The sequence below is a fragment of the Macrobrachium nipponense genome, chromosome 7 (genome assembly GCF_015104395.2).
Source record: "Macrobrachium nipponense isolate FS-2020 chromosome 7, ASM1510439v2, whole genome shotgun sequence".
Taxonomy (NCBI): Eukaryota; Metazoa; Arthropoda; class Malacostraca; order Decapoda; family Palaemonidae; genus Macrobrachium; species Macrobrachium nipponense.
The window spans coordinates 57,759,994-57,780,542 of NC_061109.1; the positions used below are offsets into that span (position 1 = coordinate 57,759,994).

The 20,549-nt window shown below is 36.3% G+C and overlaps 1 protein-coding gene across 1 annotated transcript in view; it reads left to right on the forward strand.

The window, feature by feature from the left end:
* The window catches only part of LOC135217439 (excitatory amino acid transporter-like), a 42,338-nt gene that overhangs the window by 16,954 nt on the left and 4,835 nt on the right, over positions 1-20,549 (forward strand). The window contains 7 exon segments of the mRNA XM_064253307.1: positions 8,139-8,337; positions 9,629-9,848; positions 16,427-16,460; positions 16,462-16,491; positions 18,446-18,587; positions 19,051-19,174; positions 19,838-20,071. Coding sequence (XP_064109377.1) covers positions 8,139-8,337; positions 9,629-9,848; positions 16,427-16,460; positions 16,462-16,491; positions 18,446-18,587; positions 19,051-19,174; positions 19,838-20,071 — 983 coding nt within the window.

A 20,549-nucleotide genomic window follows, 5' to 3' on the forward strand; every position in this document is an offset into this window, starting at 1 on the left:
TATGATTCCGGCCATTACGGTGATAGAATGCATATATTTGCAACTCAGAATAATTTGGGTCTACTTGAGAAGAGAGCAAATTTACAAGTGGACGGAACATTTAAAACTGTACCTCAGTTATTTGAACAATTATATATTGTACATGCTGTGAAGAATAATTACACCATTCCTGTGGTCTACGCCTTACTTCCAGATAAAAGGGCTGAAACTTATAGAAGATTATTTGCTCAAATTAAGTCTATGGTTCCAAATTTACAAGTTTCAACCATAACTTCAGACTTTGAACTTGCAGCTATAACTGCCGTTAAAGAAGAATTCAGCACAGCTTCTCATTATGGATGCCTTTTCCACTTAGGCCAGTGCTTGTATCGAAAGATATGTGATTGTGGTCTGAAAGTGAGATACGATACAGATTCCGAATTTGCTTTAAAAATTCGAATGCTGTTAGCCCTAGCCTTTGTCCCCGTTGACAAAGTTACTGAATCATTTGAAGCTTTACTAGATTCAGATATATATCCTCAAGATGTAAATCCTATTTTAGATTATTTTGAAGATTCATGGATTGGTCGTCCTTCAAGACGTCATCGACGTAGTCCTATGTTTGAAATAAGTATGTGGTCTTGTTTTGAGAGAGTCAATACTGATTTGCCTAGGACTAACAACGCACTTGAAGGATGGCACAGAGCTTTTTTACAGCAAATGTCATCTCATCATCCAACAATATGGAAGTTCCTAGATGCTTTAAAAAGACAGCAGGGTTTACAAGAAATTCACATTGCAAAAGTAAGAGCAGGAAGCACAAATATGAAGAGTTCCAAGAAATATCGTGACTTGAATGAAAGGATAAAAAAGTTAGTGGCAACCTTTGAAGAGTACTCAGTATTAGAGTATTTGCGCGCTGTAGCGCATAACTTGCATTTATAAGTAAATCTGTTTTATCATGAATCTATTTTAATAGTGTTTTAGTCAATAACATTCATACTTAAAAGATTTCATCCTTTTTGGTATTTTTACACATTTGTTTAAATAAAGAATTTTACATTTCGAATAATTACCATTTCGTATAATTGTCCTTTCGAATAACTTTCTTTCGAACAATTTTCCATTCGAATAATTGTTTTTCGAATAACTGTTTTCGAATAATTGTTTTCGATTAATTGTTTTCGAACAATGTTCACATAATCATATATATATATATATATATATATATATATATATATATATATATATATATATATATATATATATTTGCGCGTGTATGTGGAAATAACGAACACAAGGGCGCGACAATTGGTTCTCGGTAAAGGATAGGGGGCCTGATGTGGACGTCTTGTTTCGACATGCCAACAGATGATTTTATCCTCTGCTGATCTTTGTCTTCGTAAATTTAAAAGATGTAGGTCAGATTCGCCATCTTGAATTTTAGGACTTTTAATATTGTGTGTGTGTGTGTGTGTGTGTGTGTGTGTATGTGTGTGTGTACATACAAATGTGCGTATGTAAACTGACACTGAGGCTTCGATCAATTTCACCATGAATATTTCACTTCTTGCAAACCTTGATTTTTTTCATTAAATTTAGTTTAATATAAAATAGCTTGTAATAAATAGAAAATTCACAAAAGACTCGCAAACTCAATTCATTTATGCACACACTAATATAATCGCGAGTCCATATGAGCCTAACTACACGTTCGTACATACGCAAGTATTCAAAAACACACTTCACAGTCGAACTTCACTTTCCAACCCGCCTTCTGAGGACACTTATAAAGTCATTCACCTTGAATAGGCGCTAATGACGTCCTGTTGCGGCCCAGTGACTTGCAATTGCACGTACGTCATCATAATGAAATATTGATCAAGTTTGGTATGTCAGAATTTATTAGTGAACTCAATTTAACCTTGTAGTTAACATACAATAACATCAGTGTTTCCCTAAAATCTAATGATTTGCTAGGGACCTACAGCGGGAAAATGCGACAATCTTTGAGGATTATCTCTCATTATCAACTCCAGTTTCTCTTTCTCTCCCCCGCTTCCATTTTTCTCTCCTTTAATGCCAGTGGTCAGTAGCTTCCAAGGTGCTGTAAAGAAAGGATATAGCAAATCCCGCGTCTCTTGGAATTGTCTGCGAGTTTTTTTTTCAAGAAAGCGCGGTTCGATATTGTCGTTTCTGGGCCAGTTTTTGGTTTTGCAGTAATTCGCGTGAACATTTTGCAAAACACTGAATATCAGTGAACTACAACTGTGTTTGATGTTCATTAAATAACTTTGGCCAGAAATAATGTTAACAGCTTGCGCTTAAAGCAGTGTTTTACAAATACCCTCTGGTGCTTCTTTGTAGGGTGACAAATCCAACATTTGTTAGAAATATAAAGTTCTATTGGAGCCGAAATGGATAATGTGAACCGTAGACATTCGTCCCTTCTTCGCGAAGGGTACGAGGCCCTAGGAGAAGAAGACGCGGCCTCTGAGACCAAGAATCAACGGAGGACGAACGAAGAGATGGAAGAGGCAGCAGACCAGATCGAAATGACGGTTCACGACCTCAAGACGGATAATGCGACGGAGGCCGAACTCGAAGAGCGGCCGAGCGAGCGCTTGCGATTCACCGAAATGACGAACTACGGGGCCTTCGCGCCCATCAGGTCGCGGGGATCAATCCTCCGGAGAGCCCATCACAAGTGCATGACCGTGGACGAGTCCTCCGGTTCCCAAGAGCGACGATATCACCGCGACTCGACCACCAGCTTCGGTCCTTACCCGAGCGAGTTCTCCTTCCTCCGGAAGAAGGACTCTGCGGGCTCCTTCACGCCGGTGACGGCGAGTCAGGACCGCCACTCTAAGAAGTACAGGAGGAAACAGTCAGTGCTGAGCATCACCGTGTCGCAGGGATCCGAGGCCGGAGGCAACAGGAACTTCACCGAGTTCGAGGACCCACTCACGCCGCCGACGCCCCGACGGAAGAGGGGAGACTCCGTCTGTAGCACGGGGTCGGTGGGCGGGCCTCTCCTGAAGCCCTCCATCATGGCCACGGGGGAGATGTTTTCGGAGTGCCAGAAGCGGAAGCAGTGGCTCATGGCCATCCACGCCTCTCATCCTGACGAGGTCGTACCCATGCTGAAGAAACCGGTGCTTTTCGTTGACGAAGGGGGTCACCTGACGAAGGAGGCGGTAAATGACTGGCTTGTTATTACTGAATGACTGCTTGGGAAATGGAGGCTGAATTGAATAAATAAATAGATAACATCAATAACTTCATTTACCACCCATACAAGATGCTTTTTCAATCTATTTCGGTTGTACTTCATTTCCATAAACGCTAAGTAAAAGAAACGCGAAATAATTGTGCCGGCGATGATAACAAATATGCAAAGTATATAACCGTACTCAGTATAGATTGGTCGGTTTGTACAAAAGCCTACATCTACTGTGTAAGCCCCAAAGGTTCAATTACAAAATGTTTAATATTTTTTTAATGTATCTAGCTATCTTTAAATTTCCCTTTGAAGGCTCACTGGCTTATTCAATATGCGTCACACTTCAGATGTCTTGATTTCTTGAAGAAACTCGAAGACTTTCCAGTATGTCATTTAGGGAAAGCACATCCTCATCGGATATTAAAGACTAATATTGTTAAGAGGAGGAAATGACTCTTAACCAAATTTAATAGCGCACTATGTTCACTGCTGTTACGTTTTAAAGTCGAATTTATTATTCATCTCGCCACAAGCAACAAAATCATGTAAATCCCGCAAGACACAAAATGTACCCGATGTTTTTTCTAATGCCCACACAACGGAAGCAGTGAGTATACGATTTAATAAAATACGTCCCAAGTAAAGGAGAAAATATTACCTCAAAAACTGTCATTTCATTAGTTAAAAGGAAAGATTTTCAGTTACCATGAAAATATAATTCAGACATCTTATAAACTCAAAAGCTTTTCAGAACAAAAATTAAATATGTAAATTTATACAACATAATGAAATCAGATGGCTGACATTATTTCCACTCATAAACCATTCCGTTCCTTTCTGTCTTTACAAAACCTTAAGTCAGTGGCGAAATATATAAAATGTTAAATGTCAACACAGACGCCTTCATTTACCTCTCATCAATCTTTTCTGACAAGTCAGTCAAATTACGAATCAGTTGCTTTTTTTATATATGTCAAAAATATTGTTTCATTGAATCGAATTATCCACAACGTCCAAAGCTGTATAGATCGGTTACATCGGTTACCAAGTTAACATAGTATTTATAAAGTAATTCCTTTATTCCTCACACCGCTGGAATGTGGAACAGTCTCCCTGGGAATGTCTTGCAATTGGAACTTCGAAAGTTCAAGCGAAGATGCAATGCATTATTATCCTACTACAATTTTCCTAGCATTTTAAAAATTTACTTACATTTTTGTATATTTATTTGTGAATTTATCATTACCTTCAGTCACTTCTTCCTAATGATCACCATATTCGTTGGAAGCTTGAATTTCAAGTTCATGCCCCCTGTGGGCTTCTTCCAAATAAATAGGGTTCATCGTCTGAACAACAATAACAACAACAACAACAACAATAATAATAATAATAATTATAATAATAATAATAATAATAATAATAATAATAATAATAATAATAATAATAATAATAATAATAATAATAATAATATTTACTTAAGTATTTCGTTGTTCAAGTAGCAGAGCGTTTAGCAGACTTCTTACCTATACTCTTCTTTTTTCCATCTGTCCATCCGCCTGTGGTGGTCGTGCATGGTAACACTGCGTCCCGGGCTTTAAATAGTTAAGCTATGTGTAAATTTTAGGTAAATAAAAGGATATCTGGGAGAACATTTGCAACTGAAAAGTGTTTTAATAATTTACCGTATGCGAATTACACCGTTAATATTCGAAATAAGATATTATTTAAAGCCCGGGACGCAGTGCTACCATGCGCAAACACCACAGGCGGATGGACAGATGGAAAAAAAACAGAGTATAGTCAACTGTTTGGTTGTTAGTGACGTGTTACCAACACAGGATTAAATTACAGGACACAAAATACTTAAAAGTGTCTGTGAAAGTTATTGAAAGAGAAATCTAGCCTCCGTTCTCTCTTGCGCTTTTTTTAAAAAATACTTTCGACCGAATAAAAGTAATTCACATACCCACTACATTTAGTTTCTGTTGGGCGTGGTTTTATTACCGAGTTCGAATTGGTTTTAGAAGAAGATTTTAATTTCATCTTTCGAAAAATTACATACGAGAAATCTTACAAATCACGACCAAGAAAGATATATCAATGCACTAATTGTTAAATTTCAATTCAGGCCTGTTAAATTTGGCTCAGGTGTTGAACTAACAGTAACAGCCTCACCAAGAACCCTTTGGAATATACCTAGCCACAGATAAATTATCATTATTATTATATTACTAAAAAAATACTCATTTTCAAATATGTTTGTACCCATACATAATTGTGGATTTGTTTTGCCATTATTATTATTATTATTATATTATTATTATTATTATTATTATTATTATTATTATTATTATTATTATTATTATTATTATTATTATTATTATTGATGTTGGATGAAGATAAAGGAAATTAAAATGCATATTCATATGTGAATAAGATAAACACAGGGGAAAATGCCATTGTGTTGCAGTAACGGGAAGTTACAAAAATCCCACTAATCAATAGACATTGTAAACAAATGACTCCAAGCCTAAATCAACGCGAAAATGCAATTCATAAGACAAAAATATCAGGGAGGTGGCTTAACAATTCCTGCCATTGGATATTCAGAGGATTATGACCCTTATCCATACCTAGCTTTGACAACAATTATTTTGTCTGTATGAAAAACGTCTGAAAACTACAAAGGTTTTCAGAGAGGGTCTTATAAGGTGTCTGACAACGTGACCTCAGGTTAGGTTTCGCATTTTTTAAGAATCTTAGAAGTTGTAGTAACAGGAACCTTGGGAAGGAAGGCTTAAATAGTAATGAATCTTTACAGCAAGCTGACTCATTAAGTGTCTCTACAGAGGATTTTAAAGCCCTGTAGCCAATGTTTTCATTAACTTAATGAAATGATGAAGGTGTGGATGCAGTGAATCTCTACCTAGAACCTGGATTCTTAAGACTTGAATCTCACACACACACACACACACACACATATATATATATATATATATATATATAATATATATGATATATATATAGATATAGTTTATATATATATATAATAAGTCATATCACATTTCCGTGATTCATATACATATATCGAGCTACAATGTCCTTTAATATCTAATTAGCTCTACCTCGGAATTAATATATTTTCATATATGCTTAACCGAAGGGGAATTTTTTCTCTATAATAGACTTGCCTGGACCGGGGCGCGAACCCACGGAGCCTTTAAATCCAGGAACGTCAGTGAAGCTTTTACCTACTACCCCAGGTAAAAGCTTCGCTGACGTTCCTGGATTTGAAAGGCTCCGTGGGCTCGCGCCCCGTCCAGGCAAGTCTATTATCGAGAAAAAATTCCCCTTCGGTTAAGCATATATGAAAATATATTAATTCCGAGGTAGAGCGAATTAGATATTAAAGGACATTGTAGCTCGATATATATATATATATATATATATATATATACTATATATATATATATATATATATATATATATATTGAAAACAGGTCGAGAAAGGAGTGGAATAATTCTAACGAGTTGTAGGATTGTTAAGAATTAGTTGAAAAACGTAGACGTATTTTGTAGCTTGTTTAATATAATCTTTTTGAATGTGGTCTCAAATCAATATATTTCCTCTTTGTGCAGGAAAACCTTCTTTCTGCTTCATAAGTTGCCCAGGAGATTCTGACTTGAATAAAAAATATCAGCAAAATAAAGAGATACTAGGATGAACATGTGTTTATCCGATCCATCCACTAATCCACGAAGCAGAAGCGATTAAACCAAAGATTATGAACATAAATGTTATAAATCTAGAATACAACAACCATCAGCAACGGCTGCTACTGGGCCAAAGCTTTAGACCTCAAAGAAACATTCCATGCATAAGCGATAATCACTGATGGACGTACAAATATTTGCAACAAAACAATGAAGATTTCTTGGGCGAAGTAACACATACAGTAATGGCAGAAAACTCAAGACATTTGACAGGCAGATAATATTAATCGCTCTGTATTTTAGCTATCCAATAATTTTCATAATAATATTACATAGAATGTAATGAAGCATTGGTGTAGAGTACACCCCAGGTGTCTTTAAATCAACTGAAGTTCGGTTTGAAAATGAAGTTTGTTATTTTCACTTTTCGTTCAGTCGAACACGAGTAAAGATACAATGGAACCGTATTCACTTGGTAGTGCTTCAGATTCTATCATTTTGACCCTTTCAGAACCATTACTCAATGTTCTTGGGAGATACTGGACTGGTTATAAAAAAAATATACAGGAAAGTCTTAACAAAATCTCTTAGGCTTGAATCATTTTGCGAATTTAATGGAAAATTAAGAAACAAAATAATGAACATGATTATAATGAAATTTTGAGTGAGCTCAGATTTGACTAAGCATCCGTAACTAAACACCACTAGCCCTAATATAATCATAGCTTTAAAAGACTTATCTAAGTTTTATTCCTCTTCACGACAGTCTACAGGTTAATATAACCCTTCATATACAAAGATATTTATTGCCACCTCGTTGCCTGGCTGCCTTGTCACGTAAAGAAAACATTGTCGCTCTGGTCACTTGCTTACCAGGTAAACATAGATCGGAGACTCATATAAACATGATCACTTTGGTCACTTGCTAATCGAGTGACAAAAGATCTGACTCAAATAAACATTCTCGCTTTGGTCACTTGTTTATTGGGTGACGGAAGAGCTGACATTCAGATAAATATTTCCATTTTGGTCACTTGTTTACCACGTCACTAAAGATCTGAGACTCATAAACATTCTCACTTATGATACTGGTTTATCACGCTACCGGAGATCTGAGACTCAGAAGAACATTCTCACTTTTGTCAGTTGTTTAGCTTACCCCTAGACAGTAGTTGGTAATGCCATACTCAATTCCCTCCTACACCATCCCTTCCTCCTTCAGGTGGTGTCATGGGTCAAGGAAAACCTTCTGCTCGTCCTGACGATCCTGGGCGTCATCTTGGGCGTGGCCTTTGGGGCACTGGCCAGAAGGATCGAGTACACGGAGGACCATGTGATGCTGGTATCCTTCCCGGGAGAGATTATGATGAGGATGCTGAAGATGCTCATCTTGCCTCTCATCATCTCGTCCATCATCACAGGTCAGAGAGAGAGAGAGAGAGAGAGAGAGAGAGAGAGAGAGAGAGAGAGAGAGGGTGTAAATGAACTGATAGTTTGAAGTCCCCCTTGAGAGAGAGAGAGAGAGAGAGAGAGAGAGAGAGAGAGAGAGAGAGAGATGATGGTTGTAATGAACTTGATAGTTTTGAAGTATTCCTTGAGAGAGAGAGATGAGCGAGAGAGAGAGAGAGAGAGAGAGAGAGAGAGAGAGAGAGAGAGAGAGAGATGAATTGGTGTAAATGAACTGATAGTTTTGAAAAGTATTCCTTGAGAGAGAGAGAGAGAGAGAGAGAGAGAGAGAGAGAGAGAGAGAGAGAGAGAATGAATGGGTGTAAATAAAATGTTTCTAAATTGCTTCTTCTTATGTCATTTCAGGTGTAACGAAAGTAGTCTTGTTATTGCAGTATTCTGTAATTCAACTAAAGCTCTATTTATAATATCAAAAACGTTACACTGAATGAGCCATCTTGCTGTAATATTCCCATTCTTCTGTCATTGGAGTTAATTCTATTACGTTTTATGTAACTCCGATAAAAGTTTGTTATGCTGTCTTCTACATCAAACTCCCAAATGAAGTATTAAAGTGTTTTTATTTTCGTTAGCTTTCATGTTTCCATCTAGATTGTCTAAATTTTTCTGTTGTCTACTGTTCACCCATCAGATTTTCACAGCCTCTTATTTATTCCCTTCTTTTCGTTTTCTTACTCGTCTTTTTTAGTCCACACCTTCACATGATTCATTTGATTTTAACAGAACAGCTGTGAACTTCAAGTACCAAAAATGAATCGATCTTCGCTTTTTCTCTTGGGCATCATTTACCTATATGTTGTAATTCTACTCTAACTTCTTTGCCATTAACTAAGGAAAAATCACCTTACTTTGCTCATTTTCACTCTCCTTCCTCTTGTTACATCGTCTCGAACATCAATTATCTATATATTATAATCTTATCCTAACTCCTCTGTCGTTAATTAATGAAAATTCTCCTTACCTTGCCTATTTTCATTTTCCCTCTACTTTTGCCAAATCAACTCGAACATGACCTTACTTACATTCGGATCGCCAAAATGACCCTATCTTTGATTTTTTCCTAATACACGAGTTACCTGTACCATAATTTAATTCCTTGCCATTAACTAACTAGATCCTGCTTAGCTAACTCGTTTTCATTTTCCTTCCTTTTTTGCCAAATCACCTCTCATTCTCTCACACCAACTGACCCCCAACTCTCCTCATCCCCAAAGTCCCTCGATCTCACCTGCTCCAAACAACCAGGTGTCGCTCAGTTGGACGCGTCAGCCTCCGGTCAGATGGGATCATGGGCCTTGGCCTACTACTTCGGCACGACAATATGCGCTGCCATCACGGGGATCCTGAGTGTCGTGTCCATCCACCCGGGCCACCCTTCCCTCCTGCAAGGGAGCGTCGTAGACAATCGTTTCAGAGTAGGGAGCGACAAACTCACCACCATGGATGCGTTTCTAGACATCATTAGGTACACGAAGTCGCGAGCGGCGACGTGAGGTTTAGACTTGGTGGTTTTGCCACGTCTTGCTTACGATTGCCTCTTGGTGTTCAGCATTTTTCTTAAGTCATAGGTGTTAGATTAGAGCTGAGGTGCAGAGCTGATGCATCATTTTTCTTTTTGTAGGATTCTAGATAATTGTTACATTGCTCACGGTTGTTGCTTGATCTTGAATTTCTCTTACGCCACAGGTGTGAGTTGTATAAACCTCAAAGCATTCTTCTCTATAGGAATTCTAGATAAATGTTATAAAAAGTAGACATCTCTTAGCACCTGATATACAGGGAATCTCTTCACTTGCCTTTCATTTGAACTGATTTCTTTGGACAGGAAAGCGTCTCTAAAAAGTGAGAGGGAATCTTGTATTTAAAAGATCACTGAAGTTATTCCGATATATTTACTCCAAATTTTCACTGCAATTTCCCTTATATGAGTAATACGTTCCTGGAACAACAATGTACTTCGGATGCAAGGTATCGTGGGCCGCTAATACCGAATACGAATGCAAAATTGAAATGCATTGCAATGACTGCAATACAGACATGAAGTAAGCATCACAGAATTTGCTTAAAAGTAAATATATACCGTCCAATCCTTGTAACGTGGCAATTAACACTACTAGTATCACTTCCCTTACCACTGTTATCATTATCATCATTAACGGAATGGAATAGGAATTGAATGGATTATAGAAATTAGGCCAAAGACCTAACGCTGGGAACCATGAGGTCATTAAGCACTGAAAGGGAAACCGAGTAGAAAGATTTGAAAGGTGTAACAAGGGAGAAACCTCAAAGCAGTTGCACTACGAAACAATTGTCAGAAAAAGGTGAATAGCAAGATGGAAGAAAGAGCTATGAATGAAGCTACAACGAAAGGAATGAAAGATGTTGCACCTTGGGGCTGAAGGGACGCTGCAAAGAATCTTAAGTAATGCCTACAGCGCACCGCGTGAGGTGCACTGACGGAACTATATTCGAAGAGGATAAGAGATACCAAGAATTTCAGGGAAGGTTAATCATATGCTACACGGCAGACGGATTGTCACCTGGGAAAAGGAATCCCTTGAGAAAGAAATCAGAATAATATCTAAACGTTACGAGTCAATCTCAATTAAGATGTGAGTGCTTTGAGGAGCTGGGCCAAGTCAGATAGAGTTTAGACAAAAAGAGACGTAACAAGCAAATTTTAATGTGTTATCTTATCTCTTACATTTCTGAAACTTTTGTACACAGACATTCAAAGTGGGTAAGGCTCTATATATATATATATATATATATATATAGATATATATAGTATATATATATATATCATATATATATATATATATATTTAAAATAGAGAAACCATTTTATAGGGAGATATACTTCATTCGGAAAGTTCCTTTATTTGGGTAACATACCAAGTCTAATGTTCTATTTTCCCCTACGTTCAAAATTCGTGTTGCATGTTACGTTGTGATATCAGAACGTCTATCATACCAAATATAGCAACTGTAGCCTCTTGGTTTCATATTTATGTAATTTTCTGTATGTGTGTAAATGTTATGTGACGGCTTATTCTCCACAACATCAGTGAAAATAATTATTTCCACGATATGCTTACATTAATTCGTTCTGTCAGTCACCTGTGGAAATTACAGTTCATTGCCGCGCCTAGGAAGAAACAGTATCACAAGAAATGCACAATTTAGATTTTCTGATTTGAAAGAGATCAGTCAAAACGTTTATAGAGACAGTCTAGTCCAGCAACTTCTTTAAAATAGTTTCACCAGAACTAAAAGTTGCACACTTATTCTGAGCTAAGTTTCAAGGCGTTGAATGTTCATCTACAATAACCACGAAAAAAAAAAAAAAAAAAAAACTTCACGGAGGGCTAACATAAGCTAAATACTTCTAAACTTAAGGGCAGAGGTTTAAGTAAATTCGTTATTCAGTTCATACAAGAGATGTCACACTTCCATCACTTCCATCGCAAGAATTCATTGTTTATGTTTACCAAGCATTTCTAAAAGCTATCATGTAAGCAATGACGCAGTTTCTGCAATTACGCATTTGTATAATCAAACAAACAAACTTTAATAAACAAGTTTTGTTGCATTTGCAAATACAAAGCATGTGAACCTGTGCATGTTGTGACTGTTTGTGTATTAAATTGAATGTCTGACTCGTGTTAGAAATATAATTATGATTTCTTTCCAGATATTATGAATATTTGATTAACTATTCTATTTTGATGTTTGCAGAACAATTTGGAGAGTACATTACGGCACAGATAGACAGACAGACAGATATATAGATATATAGACAGCTAGTATCTCTGAACGGATCTAATGAGATATCCATTTCTTGACTCTCAAATTAAGATTATGGTGTATACAATTTTTCATAAATAATTTACTCGTGGTATTCCATCTAAAGAAGACAATTTTACAGAGAATTTCCCTCTTCTTAAAAATATGAATTCTAATATGATAAACGAAAAAAAATCGGATATTTGATGCAACACTGAATTTATTAACCTTCGAATTAATCACTTTCCTCACTAACTGTAAATTCGGTTTCTGTAAATGAATATCTCATATGGCTTCTATAGTTCTTGATGGGAATGCATTAATATAGAGTAATTTTACCAATAACTACTTGATATGATAGGACTCAAGCCATGTCCTCAAAAGGATATATCTTCCTCCAGTCATACACAGCAATCCTTCTTCCTTCCATAATCCCATTCCGCACACATGACCAGCCTCTGCCCCCAGGACTCTCCTGCTTGGACACGGGCTCCTCGGGTAAGATGGGCACCTGTGCCCTCGGTTACTACTTCTCGACGACCATCCTGGCAGCGTGTTTGGGCATCACGATGGTCACCACCATCCATCCCGGAGATCCTTCCATCCTGGTAGGAGGCACGCAGCCTTCCAGAGGCACCACGGAAGAACCTCAGATCCTAGACGCCCTGCTGGATATCGTTAGGTAGCTCTCTGTCTGTGAAGGATTCGAGTCCCAATTTCGTGGTCTTGGCTGCTGCTGCTTTAACTGTCCGATGGCTCGTGGCTGGGAGCCAAGCTACGCCTCCTACTCAGAGGATAAAAGAGCCAATCCAATCGATTCATCTGTTGTTTTGGTCCGATGTATAATTTCCACTCACACCCTCCCCCACCCCTTTCTCGATCTCTCTATGTCTCTCTGTCTGTCTTTCCTCTGCTTTATTGATTGGGTGGCAGCGTGGTAGCCTTCAGTGTTGGCTTCATAAATGAGTGTTCTTGATCTGTTGTTTTAAAACTGATGTTATGTATGTATATAGGCATAGTAAAATAAGTGTTTATGTAGCTATTCGTGATGTCTACATATTACATCCATATTGCCTCCTATTTCAGGTAGAAGGATTCGCCGTGATTTTCGTCAATGAAACGAGTTTCCTCATCAAAATTACTTTACTGACGAAACGAAAACGAAATAAAATTAAATCACACCAACCTGTAGTCGGATACTTGCCTTCGTGATTTCGTATGATTTCCTGCTGCTTTTCCCTACAGCTTTCCCCCCTTTGTCGAAGGCACTGAGTAGATAATCAAAGGCCCGAATAATCATCTAGAATTCAAAACAAATTCAGTGTGAAAATGTGAATTCATTCAATTCACCACCCATGGACAAAAGCAGTCAGCAATATAAATGTCTATAGGTCACATCTAGGTATACTCACACACACACACACACACACACACACACATGTATGTATGTATGTATGTATGTATGTATGTATGTATGTATGTATAGTATGTCATGTATGTATGTATGATGTATGTATGTATGTATGTATGTTGTATGTATTATATATATATATATATATATATATATATATATATATATATATATATATATATATATATATATATATATGACACAACTACTGGACGGAGATGCAAGCATGAGCCAAGTTAATCTATAAACTCCTGCACTTGTCTCCTCAGAACTTAGGAGGGGAGAGAGAAACTTAATCCCTCTTGCCCTCACTTGACACAGTGAATACTACAATCAGAACCCATCTCCGGGGAAGAGAATCGGATTCCTGTCTACGACCGTTGCAAACCGTTTGTTTGTAGAAAGTCAGTTCACCCAAGGGGTCAATTTTTGCTGAAAGTCTTCTTCTTTTTTCTTTAAATCTTTAGAACACGCCAGAAAGCTACAAATGGAAATCAGCCCACAGAGAGAGTTAAGTGATGGGAAAAGGTGATCAATACATAAATATGAGAGAATAGAAAATAAAACCTATACACTTGAATCTGGAAACGTCAACAAACTGAGCAGGGAGCAAGAATGATTTGCTCCTTTATTAAACATTTGGAGATTCTTCAACTGCACTAGGCAAACTATTGCATGAATAGAATATCGAATTTATGCCAAAGGCCAAGCACTGGGACCAATGAGGTCATTCAGCGCTGAGACAGAAATTGACATTAAGGGAGCGCACACAATAAGGCCCCATAATAAAATAAATGACTGTCTCTATCTTATGATGATTGAAGAGATTTGCTTCAGCTTTTTACCACTTATTCTACAACTAGTAATGAATATGATCTCGTAAGGAAATTTAAAAATTCCACCTATAAATTTATTTTTCTTGTAACTAAAAATATAATGCAGAAATTCCACCTCTAAATTTATTTGTCTTGTAACTGAAAATATAATGAAGTCACTTTCCAAAATTAATATGCACAGAAAAGCGATTTTCCCGACGACAAAATAAGGATATATAATTATACTACACTCTGTATGTTTCATTGAATTTGGTTAAGACCTCTCGGAGAAATGGGCATATAGTTTTGAAAAAGTTAAGCTTTAATAAAACTGCAAAAAAAAAAAAAAAAAATATTTATGGACTTTCAAAAATACCGAGAGAGTCTAGACATCTAGAGCAAGTTATCCCTATATCATTGTAACCCATTTTCTATGAGACGTTCCTTAGAGAGAATGGGAATTTTAGTGGGTGACACTTACTTTTTAATAAACTATATCGCACTAGGTACATGATTTTTTTTTTTTTTCCATTTTTATTTTCGCAATTTTTCGTTCACAGTGCCGTGCAAACGATGAACGAAATTGTCCATGGGCAAATCTAAAAAAAAATTAAGTAGTAACTTATTCTATTTACACGTAAAACAGCTCAAAAAAGTGAATAATTACTAGATCCTATCCTCAATTATTCATCCAGTCGTTTTTTACAAGTCTTCTTTACAATTTGTCGTTCACAGCGTCATACAAACGATGATCAAGAAGGTCAATAAACCAGTCTTATATTTTTGTTTTGTTTTAGCATTATTGCTTCAGGATATGTTTATTTAGACACAAAACAGCTGAAAACAATTCCTCGAAATTCGGCGGTCGACGCGCCCCTGAAGAGGTTTCAAAGGTGTAACAGGAGGAATACTCGCAGTGGAACTATTAATCAATTATTAGAAGGTGGAAGGTAAGCTAAAAGAAAGAGAAAATGAATGGATGGACAGTAAAAAGAATGAAAGGGGTTGCAGCTAAGGGCCGAAGGGAGCTGGAAATAACCTTTAGTAATGCCTACAGTGCACAGCGTGAGGTGCACTACATGAATAAATGAGAAGTGAATATCCATCCAAATCATCTAGGAAAAAGTTTCAATGACTTTACATTCTGCGACGTGACAACCGTAATTGGCAAAGTGGCAAGTATTTGTGTCAAGAGTAATATTATGCAAACAAAAATCTCTATGGTTACTTGATGTGTCATTTGAGTCATATTATGGATAAAAATTGTGCAATGTATTGTGCACTTCGTCTACATTAATGCACATGAAAAATATCTTTAAACTTAAGAAAAGTTTTTGCAAAAGACGCCAAAAGACTTTAAAAAATCTTGTGTGTCATGTCAATGTAAAGCAATTCGAATTGAATCAAATTATTCTCTAAAGTTTTTCCAAAACATACCACCAGAATTCCTTGCCAATAAAATTCAATAACTTCTTTCGCGCTTGTCTATAAGGTTTGTGTACCTTTTAGAGCCTTATTCCTTTGCATGAGATCCAAAGGAAATACTACTTTGAATGTTACCTGTGGTTATCCTACTGCCCTTTTGAACTGTTCAGTGTTGCCTGACTGTGATGCTGGAGAAAAATGAGCTTCGTTGTTTGCGATGTATGTATTTGTTTCTTTGTTTGTTTTTTTTTTTTGCTTGAATTTTACAGATTTTGAGATCCTTGATAATTATAATCAAAATTAAAGTAAGGTTTTGAGGTGTAATATTTTGTTCTTTTTTTATAAAAAGATGATATGCAATGTAAGTTATATAATGTGATTATATCTTTATGTTATACAATACTTCCATTTACCCCAGATTGAAATCTTGATACCATGAAACATAAAAAAAATTTCTTTTACAAATAACTGTGCATATCCCGTATATGTATATATATATATATATATATAATATATAATATATATATATATATATATATATATGAAGGTATATATTTACATACACACTGTAGAATAATTTTATTAATTCGTAAAATTCTTTCAGAAACATGTTCCCTGACAACCTTGTCATGGCAAGTTTTTTCATCGACAAAAACTATCTATAAAAAGGTGGGTGGAATAACTTCTTTTTAATTTCATCATTCTGGTTAACAGTCTTAATTATTTATTTCTCCTACTGTCTCTTAAATCCTTCATGAAGATATTTGCCTCTCCTTGTATTGTTTTCAAATATTTTCACTAAATGAGTCTCTTATCAGTTTTGTGTCTTATTTATTTTGCTTGTTTAGTCTTTCTCTGGTCTAGAAAATAAGGTACAATTTACGTATAGATAGTCGAGAAAATAATGCAAAGTTTACGTATATAGTTAGAGAGAGAGAGAAATTCCCCTTTTATCCTCTCTCTCTCTCTCTCTCTCTCTCTATATTTATATATATATATATATATATATATATATATATATATATCTATATATATATTATTATATATATATATATATTACAGTGGTACCTCCAGATAGGAAAGGCTCAACTTACAAAAAACTCGATACGAAAGCCAATGCGAAAAATTTAACGGCTCTACATACAAAAAGTTTTCAAGATACGAAAGGTTTCTGAAAGTCTGAGATTCGCTCGATAACAATGTTGAAACTCGCGCCGCCATCTTAGTTCTAGTAGACTCGCCACCATCCTCCTACTCTCCCATTGGTTCCTGATGCTAGCTGCCACCATGAGATCCTTCTCTCCTATTGGACAGCATCCCTCCAATCATGCATCTTATACGTACGTGGTGGCGTGCCTAACTCAGCCACTTCGTACCAGAATCTTTATCGTACGCACACAGCATTCGTTCGGTCCAACGATTTCGTTTAGTAACGTAAATTCGTTAGCGATTTCATTGTGCTACTTTATTGTGTTGTGTGAGAACCTAATTAGTATACGTACTACATAACTTAATTATGTACAGTATAGCCATGGGTCCCAAGAAAGTTGCTGAAGTTCACAGAAAGAAGAGAATGCTTTCTATGGAGACAAAAATGGAGATAATAAAAAAGTATGAAGCTGGCTTGCGGTTGAGTGTGATCGTTAAGGAATACGGCCGAAATCCGTCGACGATAGGCACCATCCTTAAGCAGAAGGAAGCCATCAAAGCAGCTACACCTTCCAAGGGCGTGACTATTTTGTCCAACAAGAGGAGCCATGTGCATAATGAAATGGAAAGGCTGCTTCTTGTATGGATTGAGGACAAAGAAATCGATGGCGATACGATAACCGAGACGGCAATCTGCCAGAAGGCCAGTGCTATTTTCGGCGATTTGATTGCCCAAGCCGAAGACGACGGCGAAGAGGGGACATCAACGGCAACCCCAGAGTTCAAGGCTTCTCATGGGTGGTTCGAAAAATTCCGTAAACGGACTGGCATCCATTCGGTGGTGAAGAAATTGAAATTACGTAAAGTATAAAAAAGTAAAAAGAAATGTAAAAATAAACAAAAAGACAAAATAAATTTTATTTTAAGTTTTTTGTAAAGTTAAGTGTTACAGTTTTGTTAATGTGTTTTGTAAAGTTTAGTTTGTTTTTCTGACATTTTTTTATGTGTTTCGTAAAGTCAAGTGTACGTATCTGCCGTTTGTCCTCCTCCTCTGTCGCCACTTTCGGAGATAGCCTCACTCGAAAGGTAAGCTTCCACATTTTACATACAGTATTTCTTGTATACCATGTACACTAATACACTTTATTTACAGGTTATTTTGCATTTTGTTATTAATTTAGGTATTGAATGGTCCAAATTGTTGTAGTATTTCATTGTTTATAGGTCAATTTAGCTTTATTATGAAATTTACTGGGGTGTTTTTAGAGGGCTTGGAACGGATTAGCCATTTTACATGTAAGATGTGGTCCAAGATACGAAAACCTCATGATACGAAGAGCGCCTCAGAAAGGATTAATTTCGTATCTCGAGGTACTACTGTATATATATATATATATATATATATATATATATATATATATATATATATATATATATATATATATATATATATATTTTTTTTTTTTTCCACCAGGTAAAACCGGTGGTCAGACAAACAAACGAAACCTTAGAAGCACTGAATGCCACGTTCCTGAACGGCACTGCAATGAATGCCACCATCGTGGAAGACAAATATGTTCGCTCGCTCGTGCACTCCGATGGCATGAATGTAATGGGTGAGTACGTACAGAAAAATAACCTATAAATGTCTGTTATACCTATTATATTTATTTAAAGTGACAAAGTAAGTCAGTAATGACTGATAAATGTCTTTTATATACATTTTACTTCTTTTACGTACACCATTAAAATGCCTCTCAAAGTGATAAAATAAACAGAAAGGAACCGTTATCAATTCTGAGCAACTGAGTCCATTGATCTTTCACTCACACGAAGGTTATCTGAGAACTTTTCAAAACATTTTGTCTCTTATATTTCTTTTACAGTGTTAAAATAGGTTTAGCAATGACTAACAACGTCTTTTTAGAAGTATTTTACTTCTTTTACATCATCAATACACCTCTCTAAGAGATAAAGTAATGGAGAGCAACCATGTTCAGTTCTGTGCAACTGTGTCCAATGATCTTTCATGTACAAGAGTCATCTGAGAAATTTTCTAAACATGAAATCGTCTTTCAGGGCTGATTGTCTTTTGTGTTGTGTTCGGGTCTCTGATTGGCCAGATGCAACAAGGAAAGCTAATGGTCGATTTTTTCATCATTCTTAATGATGTGGTTATGAAGATGGTCGAACTTATCATGTGGTGAGTTGGTGCACTTTTGGAAGCAACCCACGGTGGTTTTTGTTTCCATTTGAATGAGGTTCGTCAGTGTCTTTAGTGAAGACTGTGAAGAACAATACAGTATTGTTCTTTTTAGATTAGGATAAATGAGCACCCTTTTCTTTTAGGAAAACCTTGGTGTATTGTTAAATATACACTTAAAATCCTTGGGCCTTCCTGGCTAAATTTTAAGTGCATCTTTAACAAAATATTAACATCTACATTCTCAAAAGAGGGTCTCATTTTATCTTCATTGTCTTTGGTGTTCATTGATAATAGTAAATGTAAACTATCAAATTCTGTAATCTATACCCAATTAAGAATTTCAATAATTACTGACAATTTACAGAAAATAATTGCACTCCCTTTGATTTCTAAGTCATATTCACTGGTACTGACAAATTAAAATAAATAAATAAGTGAATAGGTAAATAAATAAATAAATAAATAAATAAAAGGGTTACCTAGCAACAAGAAATAGAACTCATGAAACAACAATACAAGCATCTTTTTTCCACCTCCTCATAAACCCTAATAACATCTGTAAATGAGGGAAAAGCTGTATGCATGAATTATCCTAACACTATAGTAAACACATTCCCCTGTCCCCCATAAAAGCCTTTAATAACCGACTCTTCGACAAAGGTACTCACCCTTCGGCATCATGAGTCTCGTGGTGGGGCAGATCATGAGCATTGAAGACCTCAGAGAAACCGCCCAGATGCTGGGGCTGTATATGATGACGGTCATATGTGGACTGTTCATTCACGCTGTCTTCACGCTGCCCACTATATACTTCTTGTTCACCAGGAAGAACCCAGCTACATTCTTCAAGGGGATGGTCCAGGCATGGATCACAGCCCTTGGAACGGGGTCAAGGTGAGTGAACTACATTGTTTTTATTATCATCATCATCATTACAATATTATTGACAGATATTCAAGGAAAATATTAAAAGGGATGAACATTCATGTAGAAATAGACAGTATAACAGTCTATTATAAATAAATATATAAAATGAATAAATATTGATAATTCAACTAACAGATAAACATGTATATCAGATATATGCTATTACAAGCCATCCGGAAAATTATAGTGGTATACATTTCACAAAAATGTGAATACTAAAATGATCAAGTCATATGCAAAATTTTTTTGCATGTTAAAGTGTTTCTTGCAAAAAGCTAAGCCAGCCCTTACATAAAGAGGCAGCTCAAATACAGATGCAAGGAAACGTTGCTGCAGCTCTACAAATCAATAGTTAGACCTCATCTTGAATATGCAGTTCAGTTTTGGTCACCAAATACTAAGAAAGGACATAAATAGATTAGAAGGGGTACAAGCAAGAGCCACA